The sequence below is a fragment of the Antechinus flavipes genome, chromosome 4 (genome assembly GCF_016432865.1).
Source record: "Antechinus flavipes isolate AdamAnt ecotype Samford, QLD, Australia chromosome 4, AdamAnt_v2, whole genome shotgun sequence".
Lineage (NCBI taxonomy): Eukaryota > Metazoa > Chordata > Mammalia > Dasyuromorphia > Dasyuridae > Antechinus > Antechinus flavipes.
In genome coordinates this window covers 478,616,404-478,632,739 of record NC_067401.1, presented here as the reverse complement: position 1 = coordinate 478,632,739, position 16,336 = coordinate 478,616,404, and the positions used below count along the sequence as shown (strand labels likewise).

The window sequence follows — 16,336 nt, the reverse complement described above, 5'->3', positions numbered from 1 at the left end:
AGTTCCCCCGACATTGGCCGAGGGGCCCGGAGACTGTAAAATAAGGCTTTGGGGTGTGTGTGTGGGGGCAGCTGGCGACAACCCGGAGGCCCAGCAATCGGGGCTGGGACAAGGGAAGGGGCCCGTTGGTGGGAGCCAGAATGAACGCTCTGGACCCGGATGGACGCGTGAATCGGACCCAGAAACGCGGGTGGGCCGCCAGGGACATTCTGCGGGGGGCCGCAGACAGTGGGGGGCTCTCGGCGAGGTAGGAGACCCCTCAGTCCTGTGGAACTGCTGACGGCGCCTGGCTCGGCTCCCCGGCCCCCCGAGGAGCGGGGGCTGTGACCACTGTGTTGTGATTGGGGCAGAGTGAGAGCAGGTGGCAAAGAGTCACCTACCTACCAGAGCAAGTGTCCACGTGGTCCCGGGCGCGTGCCCAGTGTTAGGTTCCCTAAGGGCGTGTGAGGGTGAGAGAGCGGGGGGACTCCCCGTTCCCACCTCCTCGGGATCCCAGCTCGTTGCTTCTCCGCTAGGACGGGATGTTTAACCGCCCGGGGTCGGGGCTTTAGGAAGCGGGACACAAAACTCCCTCACAAAACCGCATCCACATCATGCTTTTTAAACCGGCTCCCCTTTGACCCTTGCCATCCACCCGGCAGGGAGGTGCTATTATTACGCCCATCCCAGAGTTGGGAAAACTGAGGCAATGGCCAAGGGACTTGCCCACGAGCGTCTGAGGATGGATTTAGACTTGGGCCTCCCTCCAGGCCCAGCCCCTTCTTATTCAATGAGAGAAGCCCCTCTCCCTCCGAGGGGGAGCTCCGCGCGGCTCCTCCACGAACCTTCCTGCCGGACCTCCGGCTGCTCGCTCCCCCCATCACGGCCCCCACCTTGGCTCGTGCTCGGTCCTGTACGAGCGGGGTCCCCCGAGAGACAGGAAGCACCTGGAGGGCAGGGGCTGTGGCAGGTTCCTGCTGTGCCCCCCAGCCCAGAATCCAGTCCTCGCACAGACCAGGCAAGCGCCTGGAACTAAAATTCAAGTAAATGATTAAGTGGGAGGGCATCGAACATGAGACGTGTCCCTGCCCGCGACCCACCCCTGTCTCTGGAGGAGCCTTTAAAGCAGCAGGGAGGATGCTCCAACTGTACTTAAAATAATTTTATTTAAAACAATAGCTCAAAACATCACTGTCACAGTGTATAAAAGCCTTAAATAAGCTTCTTTATATTTCTTCATGCTAGTCATCCACACAGCACAACACATAAAACTCCACCGGCAGCTGGACTTCCAGAGGCTGTTGGGGGGACCTCATGCCCCCAGCCCGGCTCCCTCTGACGCCCCCCGACAGACCCGCGCTCCCCAGGGAGCCAATACCGGCCGCCATGATGGTCTGGTGGAAAATGTCTCAAATCCTACTTTAAAACGGAGTCGCTGAGGAGGGGGGGAAGCTTAAATCAAGCCGCGCGTCCCGGGGAGAAACCGGCCGGGCCCGGCTTGCAGGGAGCGCCCGCGGGCCCGTCGCGCGGGTTAGGCGGCCTTCCTGGCCAGGAGGGCAGGCTGGCAGGGGGCTTCCTTCTTCTGGGAAGGAGTTTAGCAGCAAGTACAAATAAACGGGGGAGAGGCCGGGGCCTCTCAGTTCCTTCACAGCGAGATAAGCGCTTCCCGTGCTTGGGGACGGGCTCAGAGTGGGAAGATGCAGCTGATTTCTTGAACCGGAAAATCAGACGGCCGCCATGGCCTCTGCTTCCGCTCCTGAGTGGGTGGGGGGCAGGGGAGGGGGTCCCAGCCCTCCCCGGGAGCAGGCCGGGCCACGGTGAGGGGGAAGGGAGGGAGAGGCCCGGCCTGGATCTCAAGCCTTCCGGACCTGGCTCCGAGCGGCTCTGGTGCTCGTGCCGAATGCAGAAGCCAGAAGAAATGACCCTATTAGTCAAAGTGACAAGTGACTGTTATCTTTTCCGATGACAGCCCCCTTGGAGAAAGCTTCATTCTCCAGGCCCCCTGGGGAAGAGCAGAATTACCAGAAGGGGGAGGCGGGGGAGAGGGAGATGGATTGTGCTCGGGAGCATCTGCGCAGACGGAGGCGGGCGGACGCGGAGGGCAGATGGCCGGCCGGCCTCCCCACCTGGGAGCCATTAGCGGAGGTGAGTGGCGCGGAGGCGGCTCGCTGTCAGAGGGCCTCCCGGCGGGGCTCGGGCTCTCCATGGCGGCTAGCGTGGGCCTCGGCGCGGCGCCGCGCCAGGCGGGACTTGGAGGGGGGGGAGAGCCGCATGGAGCAGAAGCCTTCGCTCAGGGCCTCCTGGTCCTCCCCCAGCTCGTGCTCTTCATGCTGGGAGAGCTGCCGGTTCAGGGCGATGGCCTCGGCTGCAAAGAGCGTGAGGTCTTTGGTGCTGCTGTTCCTGAGAGCCAGAAAAAGGGGGAGCTCGTCTCCGGCAGGACCCCCGCGCCACACGGCACCCCAGAACGCCTGCATCCGGCTGCCAAGGCCTTCCCCGGGAGCCTGGGCAAGCATCCCCTGCATGGTACTCAGGCCTGGAGCATCCTGGGAAGCCTCCTCTGCTAGGACCCCCTCCCCACCCAGGAGCTCCCAGCCCCCCCTCCTTCCTGGGTGCCGTATTAGAATGGAGGCTCCTTCTGGGATCCTCAAGGATTTGCAGTGTCCAGGAAGCATAAGCTACAATTTTTAAAATCTTGTCTGCTGTTGAAGCTAAATCCAAGTCCTTTGGGGGTGGGAGTGGGGGAAGGACGCTTGGAAATAGCCCAGAAGCATTCTGGGGTCTGTGGGGGGGAAAGCCTGGACTCCAGAAGTACAGGGGCCCCTAGGCCTGGAACCCTGGCAGCCTGGGCCTGCCCCCTCTCCAGAAACGGGGTGGCTCAGTATTAAGGAACAAATTGGGGGAGGGAGTGTCTAAACATGCTCAACGCTGAGGGGATGGAGGCTGACCTCCAGGGTAAGGGGCACCGGCTTGAAGGAGCGTGATGGGACATCAGTCTCAGACCTCCTACTGCCCCGCTGCCCCCAGCCTTCCGAGCCACTGGGGGATCACCGAGGAATCGTTCGTGGGTCAGGTTTGGGGGTGAATCCAGGTTTCTCAGCTGTGCACAGTGGATGCACATTTGACAGGGGTGGGGAGCTCCCTAAGCCGCATGGAGAGGAAGGGGGGCAGAGGAAGGAGCCCCTCCGGTTGGCTCCCATGGGTTCCTCGCTGGGACCTGGGGCTGAGCCGGCTTGCCCCTTGTTACCTAGAGAAGTCCTCAGGACACTAGGTCAGAGAGGAAGTGAGGGATGCCCGCGGGACCAGGCCTGGGCATTGAGTGCCGAGGAAGAGGGGAGAGCTGGGGCAGCTCATTCAACATCTGGGACCCTGCCCCATGTACTTCCCAGTGAGACCAGGGGCGGGGACCACGCTCGGGCCCATTCCGGGCCTCCTTACCTCTGGAGCACCTGCGGCGTGGGCAATCCCCTCTCCGGAGCCTGCTGAAATAGCAAGGACAGAGAGCTGCAGAAAGGAACTGAGCAACCCTCCTCCCCAGCACCTGGCGGGCACTACACGCCCTTGGGCACAGGGGGCCGAGCTCCGGCCCCGATGCAAGTTGAGCCGGGTCACTTCTTTATCTGATTTCTCTGGGAGCTTTAGTTGGCTCATCTGTAAAATGGGTATGGTGACTTTTGTGGCGCTCCCCTTCCTGGTGAAGGAACTGCGACATTCCATTTGTGAACAGTCTAAGAACCAGAGCCCCACTTTACAGATGAGGAAACTGAGGCACGGAGGTACTGCTTCACTTAGGGACTCTGCTAGATTCAAATTCAGAGCATGACAGGATTTAGCGCCAGAGAGGACCCGGGTGGCCATCAAGTGCATTTCTCTGGTCTTACTGAGGCCCCCAGGCCAAGGAGCTCGTGTTCAGGGTCCCACAGCTAAGAAGGGGAGAGTCAGGCCTCGGCCCTCCCCCCTCCCCCCTCGGCACTCACCCCCTGCAGCCAGGGGTGCTGCAGGACCTGGGCGGCGCTGAGCCGCTGCTTGGCGTCGCGCACGAGAAGCTTGGAGATGAGATCTTTGGCCTCCGGCGAGATGTGCGCCCAGTCCTTCTCGGGAAATTCGTATTTCCCCTGCTGGATGCTCTCAAACAGCCTGTCCTGGGGAGAGAAGAGCCGCTGACCTTCCTGCCCCTGCCCCGGTGGCCCGAGGGGAAGCGGGGTCTCACGTGGGACTGCGTTCTCTGCCCGGCTATGAGGAGCCTTCTCCGATATCGAGGGCAACGGGCGTCCGAGGCTCCGAGGAGACGGAGAGGCCGAGGGTACAAAGCATGGCGTCCCGCAGGCCTAAGTTCACATTCACCTCCGCCACTTACTGGGTGACCTCCTCACTCCTCCTACCCTCAGCCTCTTCATCTGCAAAATGGGGATTCCGGAGCAGCCGGTTCCCAGGGCAGCAGAGAAAATCACACCCACCCACACGAGTCTAGGGACGCCATCGGATCTGACGAACTCAGACAGGGATCCCCTGGAAGGCCGGCACAGAGCCTGGCACAGGGCAGGAGCTTAATCAGGGTTGGCTGCGTGCTCACCTGGGCTTTTTAAAAACATTCCTATTTCACACCACTCAGCCAGGCCTCCTCGGATGCCTCAGTGGCCGCCCTCGCCCGGCCTACCTTGGGTGGCAAGCACGGGGAAACTTGTGAACGGGCAGGCCGGCGGGTGACAGAGAGCCTGGTCTGGGCTGCCATCTGCAGGAGGGACCCGGGGGCAGCTCCTGCCGGGGAACGTGGGCCCCCACCCTGTAAAGTGCCGCAGCAGGGACCCCAGGACTCAGGCTGCGCCTCACCTGGCAGACTCGGCAGACCTCTCCCCGGTCCCAGCCGCAGTCGGTGCCACAGTGACCCACAAAGGGCGGGTAGCCACTGAGCATGATGTACAGAACCACCCCGAGGCTCCAGAGGTCACAGCGCTTGTCGTAAAAAGTGGCTTCTTCAGTGAACACCTCGACCACCTCAGGTGCCATGTATTCAGCCGAGCCGCACTGGAGGAGAAGGGGAGACGCAGGGAGGACTATGAGCACATATTAAGCGCCTACTGCACACAGAGCACGGGACTGGGCACAGAACACACAGAGAGCAAGCCTGACATTCTGAAAACATAGTATGTGCACCGAATCCCCCCCACCCCAAAGCACCCGCTGCGTCCTCCCCTCTTCTCTGCTCCCTGCCTCGTGTCAGCAGTGCACTCGTGGCTACAGGGATTCCCCAGAGGAGAACTTGGCTGGGGGGCCTCCCAGAGGACAAACCTCTGCTTCTGGAGACAGCTCTGAGCATCACAGGGAAGCTTTTCCTGATATTCAAATTGAGTTGTTTTACCCCATTCTCACTGCCCCCGGTCTGTGCCTCTGGGACCAAAGAGAACCTTGTTCTCATGATGCAGCCCTGAGAGTCCTTTGGACTAAGCTGAACAGCCAATCTTCCCTCGCCCTTCACCCTTAGGACAACCTCCAACTTAATAGCATCCTTCCTATGACTCAGTACTGAGTAGAGCTGAGCACCAGACTTCAGACCATCCCACAAGCCCCCATGACCAGAGGATGATCATGATACTCAGACTGCACTGGGGCTACTATAATATCCTGCCCATTCCTTTTGAACTTATGGACCACTGAAATCCCCAGATCTTTTTCAGAGGAACTGATGTCACATCTTCTCATCATATATATGTAAATTGATTTAGTGTTATTATTGTTATTATTTTTGGTTATACATGTATATATTTTTTAAAAAATTCCTTATGAATCATTTTGGGAGAGAAAAATTAGAAAAGAAAAAAAACCCAAGAGGAGGAAAAAAAAAAACAGAAGAAAAAGAAAAAAAAGTAAACATAGAATGTGTGATTTACATTCAGTGTCTATAGTGCTTTCTCTGGAGGCAGATGGCGTTTACCATCCAAAATTTATTGGGATTGCCGTGGATCACTGAACCACTGAGAAGAACCAAGTGTTTCATAGTCCATTAGGGCACAATCTTGCGGTTACCGTGTACGATGTATTCCTGGTTTTGCTTGTTTTGTTTAGCAGCAGTTGATGTAAATCTTTCCAGGCCTTTCTAAAACCAGCTTGTTCATCATTTTTTATAGAATAATAATATTCTAGTACTTTCACAGACCATGACTTATCCCACCATTCCTCAACTGATGGGCAGTAAATTGATTTTTTGAGCCCAAAGATATGACTCTATTTCAGCTCACTGGATTCTTCCCCACATCCTTGTCTGGCAAGATCTGTTTGGATCCTGATTATATTATTCAAAGTGTTGGCTTTCTCTCCCAACTCCGTCACCTGCAACCCTAATAAGTACGGCAGTGATGTTTCTATCCAAGTCACTGTTAAATGCACAGGGACAAAAACAGATCCTTGGAGGGACAAAGGTCCATCAATGACCATTCTTTCTCTTTCTCCTCTTTTTTTTTTTTTTGGAAAGGCAATTGTAGTCTAAGGTCACATTTAAACTCAGGTCCTCCTGACTCCAAGGCCAGTCAATGCACTATCGTGCCATCTCGCTGTTCCGACTAGTCTTTCTTAGATGTAGTCTAGATCAATGATTAGTCTAGATAAATTAATTATTGATGTAGTCTAGAATTCCAAGGAATGGGAACCAAGCTCATGGTCTACAGTTTACAGACGTCATTCTCTTCCCTTCTGTGAGCAGAGGTAAAAGTTGACCCACATTAGGAAAGGAACACATAGATTAATCATATTAAAAAACAAAATTGGCCCAAGTGATGCGACTCTCTCAAGAGGTTTCAATAAGGTTTCCCAACCATTTCTAAATGACAGTTTGCCTTCCTGTTGGGTCCTAGCCTTGGGACTCTGGTCTCTGTTTTGTCTAGAATCAGCCTTATAGCATGGGCTGGTCCTTTCTAGCCATGTCCCACGTATGCAGCCTCCCCTCTTGATGCCTTGTCTCCTCTTCTACTAGACCACAAACTCCTGGAAGGGACCATGCTTCTGATCTGTGTTTGTATCCTCAGTGGACAACACAGGGTCTGGTATACAGTAAGTGCTTACTAACTTAATAATAATAATTCACTTGAAAAAGCCTCTGAAAAAGGAAACACTAATTTATACTAAAACCCTTATAGGACAAAGGAATCGAAAGGCCTTTTGAAAATATGATAAAAAGTACCGACAGAGCTTTTTACACAAAGAAGAAACATTAGAAACTTTCGCAATAAATAGGAGAGTAAAGCAAGAATGCCCCCTTTGCCCTCCCTACCATCTGACACAACTAGAAATTCTAGCAAGTGGACTAGAGAGACAGAGGGCATAAAGGTGGGCAAAGAAGGGACAATGATCCCTATCTGCCGAGGATAACACTTTACACAAAAAATCCTACAGAATCAGACAATAAATAGCTTCAGTAAAGTGGCAGAATACAAAATGAAACCACAAAAAGCAGCAGCATTTCTCTGCAGAAACAGCAAAATCCAAGAGGAAATGAGAGAGAGAGAGAGAGACAGACAGAGAGAGACAGAGACATCCACTTAAACCAACACAAAATGTCTTCAGTTTCTTTGAAGTTGGTCTCTACTAAATACCTGTATTGACATGACTATGGACCACTCCTGGAAGGAGGAAGGGGGAGAGGAAGAAAGTGGGGAGGAAGGAAAGGAGGGAGGAAGGCAGGGAGGGAGGGAGGGAGGAAGGAAAGGAGGGAGAGAAGGAGGAAGAGAGGAGGGAAGGAGGGAAGGAGGAAGGGAGGAGGGAAGGGAGGGAGGGAGGAGAAAAGGAAAGAGGGAAGAAAGAGAAGAAAGGAAAAGTAGCAGGAAGAGAGGGAGAAAGGAAAGAAAGGAAAGAATTGGAGGTTTACTCAGTGCTCTTGGCTGGACCAGGCTAATGTAATGAAAATAGAACCTAGGTTTATTTCCACATTTCATGCTACACCAATCAAATTACCAAGGAGACACTATGGAGAGCTAGACAAAATAACAGAATGTTATCTGGAAGACAAAAGATCTTGAAGCTCAAGGGAAATCATGAAACAAACTGGAAATGAAGAGGAGGAGGACATGTACAGACTTCAAGCTCTACTAGAAACTATGTGATCCTGGTTAAAAACCCAGAGAAATGGTTTGGGGCTTTTCTGAGAAGATGAAAAATCAGAAACCTGATAACCTGAAAATACAAGTAATCTGAGATCTCAAGTTACATGAAGAAGATCTCCACATCTTCCCAAGGTCGGTCAGCCAACAAACATTTATTAAGCACTGACTATATACCAGGAGAGCTTTGGATTCAGCAAAAGGGCAAAACAGACACCGGCCTCTGGGAGCATCAGTGGACAATCCATAAACAGCCCTAATGAGCTGCTCCTGGGAGGGGCCTTGAGATGCTGCCTTTGCACAAACCAAAGGCTCTGTTTTGGGGGCATCCTTGTATTTAGACCAAAGCCAGACCAAACTGAGACTCTATTCAGATGTCAAGCAGCTGCCAATGAGGGTTATCTATTTTTTTAATGATATTATCTACGTCCCATGTATTTGGTTATTCTGTCTCTCAGGATCTGAAGCTAGAAGGAAGCTTAGACCCCCCCCCCCCAGTACAGCTCCCCCCGCCCCCACTCCAGACACCCTTGATTTCACAATTGGCCCTCGGAAACTGCTGACAGGCAACTCCCCCAATGAGCAGCCTCTGTGATGAGAGATGGGAGGACCCAAAGGGAGCCTTGGTTTTGGCAATCACAGCTCCTGCTGGGAGAAGGTAACCCGAGGAGACCCAGGTCAGCCATGCTTTCTTACAGGGACACACGACGGGTCCCTTGCATTGTTAAATATGTGGGGGAAAATGAGGGAGCTGGAAAATCTCTGAGAAGAACCTCCACAAGAAATGTGTCTCGAGGACTCTTAGGCCCCTCCCAGCAGCCCCTCCAGGAGGCAGACAACGGTGTTCTAGGCCAGCCTCCAGCTCCAGCCGAGGCGGCCTGCAGGGGGAGGGGCTTGCTGATGGTCTGCACTGGGAGCCGCCATCCTCCCCCCAGACCTTGCTGTCTCCCAAACTGCCCCATTTCCACCCTTCTCCCAGGCTTCCAGCCTCTTCCCTGTCCCTCATTTCCCATCCACAGCTACCACAGTACACAGAGCACAGGGAGTCAGGAAGGTCCAAGTTCAAATCCTGCCTCAGGTACTGAGGAGCTGTGGCAAGTCACTTCACCTTAACTTGGTTTCCCCATCTGTAAAATGGGGATAAATAACTGCACCATCTCCCAGGATTGTTATAAGGATCAAACAAAACATTTGTGGCACACAGCAGGTGCTTATTAAATGCTTATCTTCTTTACTTTTCCCTTTCCTTCTCCCCATCTCATGGCCCCCCTCTGGCTCGGGCCTCCTCATTCCTCACATGGCCCCCCATAACTCAGCACCTCCTCACCTCTCAAAACAGCCCCCTCTAGTTCAGGGCCTCTTCAGCTCTCGCCTGGACTTCTTGGTTCTATGGTTCACCTGCCTCCACTCCATCCTCCCCTCAGCTGCAGTGACTGGGGTCCCCAGCCCTGCTCCCCCCTCCCGCCCAGCAGCCCTATCACACCCAGAATAAAACAAAGGACTCTGGCCCTTCAGGACCTGCCTCCATCCACCTTTGCAGCCACTGTCTCCGCGACTCTCCTTTCGGATGCTCCTAAGGGGCCTCAGGTCACTGACTAAGCCCCTTCCTCCTGCCTCCCCCTTGCAGAACTGCTCTCTCCCTCCTGCTCAAGGACCATCTTCCCCACGAAGGCCGCCCGTCCCACCCCCCCCGAGTGCCTTCCCTTCCTAAGTACGCTCCCTTACTCCTGTTGCCCCCGACCCTCATGGGAAGCTCCTTTTTTCCCTACTTATGTCCCCAGCCCCAGCATGGGGCCACACGGTGCTCGTGGGCTGGGCGCTGAGGACACGCTTAGCCGGCCCCTTTGGGATCGAGGGGGGCCGGAGACGGCCCCAGCTAAGAGGGAGGGTCGGCCAGAGGCTGCAGGGGCCGGGGGCGGTGCCAGGGGCTGGCTCTCTTTTTGCTTGTAGCTGCACCCCCGCCCTGAGCACAGAGCCCGGCACCCAGAAAAGGCTTAATAAATGCTCGTGGCCTGACTGAGAGCCCGGCCCGCCGGCTTCAATAGCACAGGACCGGCGGGTGAGACCCGGACCTAGAAGGCACTAAGAGGCCCTTCCCGGCCTCCGGCCCCTCGGTGCTTTCCTCTGCCTTGTCAGCACCTTGCCTGGACGTGCTCCCCAAAGATGGCCGTAGTGGGAGGAGGGAAAGGGGATGACAACCCCGGGCCTGGCCCCCAGGACACTTACCGGCGTGGTCAGCTCCGGCGTGGTGATGGGGGTGCAAGAGTTGTTCAGCTTCACGCCGCTGCCCAGGTCGAAGTCACAGATCTTCACTGGGGACACCTGGAGTGGACGAGAGCGCGAGGTCACCGCCGGCGGCGGCCTCTCCCGGGCCCAGCCCTGGTCACCCCAAACTCTGGCCCAACTAGAGCCAGAGAAGCTTCTGCACGGAAGCCAAGAGAAGCTTTCACACCCACGTCTCCCCGAGTCCCAGCCGGGGCCCGCCCTGACCCGCCTCATGCCGGAAGATCCCAGGCCCGACCAGCTCAGCGCCCCAGGCCGGCTTCCCTCAGAAGCCCCAGAGCTCCGGGGGTCACAGGACCACACAGGGTCAGTGCTGGGAGGGGAGGGACGTGCCCAGCTCCACAGGCAGAAAAGCCTGTGACTGATGCCGTCCAAGGCCGGCTTCCTCCCTGCCCCAATCTTCACCTTCCCACAGGACACGCATCCCCCCAGTTATGAAGCCCCTGTTCTCCTCATCCTGACCCCAGCCCTCCCATCTCTTCCAGGGCCATGATCCAGAGGTCCCTCTCTCCCTCAGGGTCCCTGGCCCCACCTCTGATCTGTCCACAAACCCAGACAGGTTTGCTCAGTCCAAGGCAGCTTCCCCCGTCCATTCCCCCCTTGCCTCTGGTCTCCCCATCTCTGCCAAACTCCTGGGAGCAGCGGCCTGGCCATGACTCCCCCAGCTGCCCCTTCACACTGACCATTTGAGGGGACACACTCCCCCGCCCCCTCCTGGGCAGGCCCTTCTCCCCCACACCCCAGGAGTTCTTTCCACAAGGCCCTGGGCCGGCCCTCCAGCCCCCGCCCGACTCCTCCAAGAAGGGGGAGGCCGTCGCACGGTGGGGGGCACCGGAAGGCCGCTCTGGCTCCTCGCCCAAGGGGCAAAGGGCTCGCGGATCCTCCCTCAGCTCTAGCGGGACGGAATCCACAACCGGCCCCGGCCCTGGAAAAGGTGACCTCCTTTCAAGGGGACAAGAAAACCCGATTCAAAAACTGTGGGAAACCCAGAAACAGAAGAGAGGGCAAAGGCTGGCGGAGAAGGGCAGCAAAGTCAGAGGCAGCTGTTGCGGGGGCAGATGGCTGGCTCTGCCCAGGGTGGGCTGCGGCCATGGCTGCGCTGTAAGAGAAAGCGAGGAGGGCGGGCTCCCATGGCCAAAGGGAGACCACGATGCTGATGACAAAAGGGTCATGATTCTGAGGGAAAGCAGGCGCAAAGCCATCAAAAGAGAGGGTGCAGATGGGCACCGACCTCGGCCACTGAGCCCTGGGGGAGAGCAGAGAGTCTGACTCAAAGAGCGTGGCGGGGGAAGGGCGCCGGGCCTGGAGGCCAAGGGCCCGAGTTCTAATCCTGGAGGGACCATGTCTAGCCTGCGTGACCGCGGGCAATGGCTCCTGATGGGCCTCCGAGGGCCCTTCCATGAGACCAGGAGTGCTGCGAGAACGCTCCCCCCCTCCAGCTGCTAATGATGCAAAGGAAGGCGACAGCAGCTGGAGACCAGTGCCACGTGTGCCGCAGGTTTCAGACGGACGCCGAGGTGTTTATTCCTCGCTCCTCGGCTCAGAAACCAGCGGCTCTAAATGTGCCACCTGTTCCGTTGGACTGGCCTTACTGGCGGCCTGGTTTGTGCTTCAGGGAAGTTAGTTGGGAGAAAGGTTGACTGGGAAGTCATTCCCGTTAAGATCCACCCACAAACACAAAGCCCCAGGAAGAAGACAAGAGCCAAGGCAGGGAGAGGCAGGGGATGCAGGAGGCCGAGGGCAACAGGCTGGGAGGGAGGCGGAGGCTGGAGGCCGCCATCCTGGCCAAGGCACTCAACCTCCTCAAAAGGAGCGGAGCGTCCTCAAAGGCCCACCTGGTGGGGGGAGGGCTCTGAAAACCGTAAGGTGCTAGCTAGGTGGGAATTATGGGACTGTTATTGTTCCAATGAGGGCAGAGGCTGGGCGTGAGCCCGGGATCCCAGGGACCCCCGCCGAGACGGGATCTCCACTGACGCCAATCCCCCCATTTTATAGAGAAGTGGAAAGGGGGCGGGGGTGGGGAAAATGCCTTTTTTTTTTTTTTTTTTTTTAAGATTTAGGCCTAGGAGAGACATACATGAACTGACGTTGAGTGAGATGAGCAAACAAGGAGATCATTATACACTTCAACAACAATACTATATGAGGATCACTTCTGATGGCCCTGGCCATCTTTAACATTGAGATGAACCAAATCAGTTCCATTTGTTCAATACCGAATAGAACCAGCTACACCCAGGGAAAGAACTCTGGGAAATGAGTGTGGACCATAGCATAGCATTTCCACTCCCTCTGTTTTTGACCACCTGCATTTTTGACTTCCTTCTCGGGTTAATTTTACCTTATTTCTAAATCCAATTTTTCTTGTGTAGCAAGAGAACTTTATGGATATGTATACATATATTGTATTTAACATATACTTTAATATATTTAACATGTACGGTCTGCTTGCCACGGGGGGAGGGGGTGGGGGGAAGGAGGAACAGTTGAAAAAGAGGGTTTTGCCATTGTCAATGTTGAAAAATTACCCATGCATATATCTTGTAAATAAAAAGCTATAATAAAAAAAAAAAAGAAAAGAAAAAAAGATTTAGGGCTAAATTACAATAGATTTGGGATTGAAAATGCCATCCACATCCAGAGAGAGAACTATGGAGACTGAATGTGGATTAAAGCATACAATTTTCATTTTTTGGTTTTTTGTTTTCTCCCATTTTTTCCTCTTTTGGTCTGATTTTTCTTGTACAACATGATGAAAATGGAAATATGCTTAAAAGAACTGCATATATTTAACCCATATCAGATTAATTACTGTCTTGGAGAAGTGGGAGGAGAGAGGAAAGGACACAGGGAGAAAAAACTTAGAACACAAAGTCTTACAGAAACGAATATTGAAAATTAATTTTTTAGAAATTTGAAAAATACTAAAGATTCAATTGAAAATGATTAATTTCAATTTAAATAAATAATTAATTTTAGTTAATAAATTAACCAAAAATAGGGACTCTATTTTAGAGACAGTTGGGATTAACTGACCTGCCCAGGATCATACTGCTAATAAGTGTCCAAGGTCACACTGGAACTCGGAGCAGAAAGGTCAAAACAAAAATGTCTACCAGGGAATCCAACATCCAAGATAAGTAAAGCTAAAGAGAAAGCACCTCGCTGCCATGAGGCATTCATGTTACAAGGCCCAGATAACTCCACAGCCAATGACCTCAGAAAGTTGTCCTCAGAAAGCCAAGTGATCAAAGGATAGGGGTAATTATAAAAGAACAGCAAACTATTAACAACCATATAATATGCAAGAATGCTCCAAATCATGGATAACAAAAGAAATGCAAATCACAACAATTCTGAAGTCTCACCTAACAAAATGGCAAAGATGACAGAAGATGGGAAAAAAGGCACACAGGTATATTGTTAGTGGAGCTGTGGATCAATGCCACCATTTTGGGAAGCAATTTGGAATTACACCGAGTGACTAAAATGTCGAGATTTCTTTTCCCAAGAAGGTCATTGATAAGAAGAAAGTCTCCCCCCCCCACCCCCCCCCCGCCCCCAAATTTAAATTTTGCTAGCATATTTTGTGCTAGCAAAGAAAAGGAAATGGAGAAAATGCTCATTTACTAGGGAATGGCCAAATAAAGTTTGGAACAGGAATGGAATGAAATTTACTCTTTCTGAGCTGTAAGAGAAAACAAAGGTGATGATTCTGGAGAAGCCCGGAAAACTGACAATTTGGTACAAAGAGAAGGAAAACCTGAAGTAGTACCAGGAAAACTATCTATTCAATGACATAGCAAAATCCTGGCTGCAGGGAAAAGGCAGAAAAGATCCCTCCCCCATCCTTTGTGGAGGCAGAAGAGCCCTGGAGAGGAGCAGGACTGTTCTAATTTCAGACTTTTGGGATAGTACTCATGGGTTTTTCTTTTTTTTTTCTTCCCTATTTTTCTTTAAAAAATGTTATTTTTTTGTCCACCTGTATTTTTGATTTCCTTCACAGGCTAATTGTACACTATTTCAAAGTCTGATTCTTTTTGTACAGCAAAATAACTGTATGGACATGTATACTTATATTGTATTTAACTTATACTTTAACATATTAAACGTGTACTGGTCAACCTGCCATCTGGGGGAGAAGGTGGGGGGAAGGAGGGGAAAAGTTGGAACAAAAGGTTTGGCAATTGTCAATACTGTAAAATTATCCATGCATATGACTTGTAAATAAAAAACTATAATTTAAAAAATATTTGTTATGATCTCTGGGAGGGGGGAAGAAAGGATATTGGGAGAAACTCTGGTGACGTAAAAAACGAGCTATCAATAAATGATTACTTTTTCAAAAGAAATCCCTACAGGCTACATCATTGGACCAAAGTGGATGAAAAAAACTGGTTTCACAAGTACTAGAAAACAGCTAGAAATCAGTGTGTCTTCGTTAGAGGATGAGTCAACAGCACAGTGTAGGAGTCCACCCAGGCCTAACTGCAGAGAGATTAGCCCCTGTCACCTGAACATGTAACGTCCAGTGACGAGGTGGAGGATCCCTAGGGTGGACACTAAAGAATCATCCCCCATGAGCTCTAGCACAAAGAACCAGGGAGATTTAGTCTGGAGAGAAGAGTTATGGGTTTGTGGGATTGCTCTTTAAATATCCCAGGCAAGAAGTCACATGGGAGAGGGACCAGGCGGGGTCTGTCTGGCCACAGGGCAAAATCAGGGGTCATCAGTGACAATTATGAGGACACAGATTTCAGCTCCAGACAAAGGGGGCAAAAAGCAGGTGGGGTCCCAGAAGGCCAAGGGCCTGAGCCAGAATGAGGGCTCTGCCGCTTACCTCTCCTCTGAGCCTCAGTTTTTCCACTTGTGGGAAGAGGGGCTCGGATCCACTGCCTCCATGTTCACTTCTAGCTGTGGCTCTCTGCTATTGTGAGCTATTATTGGGGCTGGGATCTGGACCTTTATTCTCCTAGTTAATCACTGGCTAGAGAGGTGGGAAGTCCCCCAGGCCAGCAGTCTTCAAGCAGAAGCTGAATAACCACTTGATGACAGGATTCATCCCCCTGATAAAAGCTGGCCAGAAGCTGGAGATCTAATTCGGTTCTGCAACTCTATGATTCTGATTTTCAGCTTTTAAATTACAGCACGAAATGAAAGCAATCCTCTGGAGCTAGGACTTAAATAGAAAGATGATGCACTGATTTGTTATTCTTTACTGCTGTAATCAGACAAGTCTGGGAAGGAGATGATTCACTAATATCACCCCATATCACAGATGATGAAACCGAAGTTAAGCACCTTCCCAATAGTCACCTCGATAGCCCAGGAGACGGGCCTTGCATTTGTTTCTTTTTTCTCTTTTTTTAGGTCTCGAATTTGGATCTTGGTACCGAGGCAGGGCTATATCTACCAGATCTATCAGGCCTACAGCCCTAAACACACAAGGAAATGCTTCCGACCAGACTCAGGTTTTCTTTCTGGAAGAAAGCCTGGGAAGGGTTTTCGAGCTGCCACCTCAGAAAGCATCTATTTTGTGCAGATCGGACATGTTTTTAAAACTTGACCAGCTTGCCTCCCCACTACTGAGAGTGAGCAGGAGGAGGGGGGCGCCACACGGGGCGAGCTTCCTCCCGGACTCTCGGGGCCAGTAGCAGGCTCCCCCCTCCCCGGCACGGAGGCCCCGAAGTACCTCTGAGGGGGATTCACAGAGTATGTTCTCCGGCTTCAGATCTCGGTGAGCGATGCCTGAAAGGGAGGGAGGGGAAGAAATGGTTAAGATGCAAACAATTATTAGACATTCCACACACAATTAATTTTTTTCAAATGCTGCTGCTCGCAGATTAATTCCCAATTATGGTACATTAAAAAATTAACGAGCTGCAGGAGACAGAAGTAAGCGGGGCCACCGGGAGGGCCGGCTGACTCGGGAGCCCGCAGAAGCCCGGCCTCCACAGCCAACCGACTTCCAGCCATCCGCCTTTGCG

The 16,336-nt window shown here is 52.8% G+C and overlaps 1 protein-coding gene across 3 annotated transcripts in view; it reads right to left on the bottom strand.

Moving 5' to 3' along the window:
• Positions 1-1,126: 1,126 nt before the first annotated feature.
• MKNK1 (MAPK interacting serine/threonine kinase 1) overlaps positions 1,127-16,336 on the bottom strand; it is a 43,506-nt gene continuing 28,296 nt past the window's right edge. For 2 of the 3 annotated variants that reach the window (XM_051999800.1, XM_051999801.1), the window contains 6 exons: positions 16,042-16,097; positions 10,293-10,388; positions 4,807-5,001; positions 3,954-4,118; positions 3,415-3,458; positions 1,127-2,379 (listed from right to left, as the gene is read on the bottom strand). In XM_051999800.1, coding sequence (XP_051855760.1) covers positions 2,151-2,379; positions 3,415-3,458; positions 3,954-4,118; positions 4,807-5,001; positions 10,293-10,388; positions 16,042-16,097 — 785 coding nt within the window. In that variant the 3' untranslated portion in view covers positions 1,127-2,150. The remainder of the gene's footprint in view (positions 2,380-3,414; positions 3,459-3,953; positions 4,119-4,806; positions 5,002-10,292; positions 10,389-16,041; positions 16,098-16,336) is intronic. The other variant, XM_051999802.1, reaches the window with a different exon arrangement.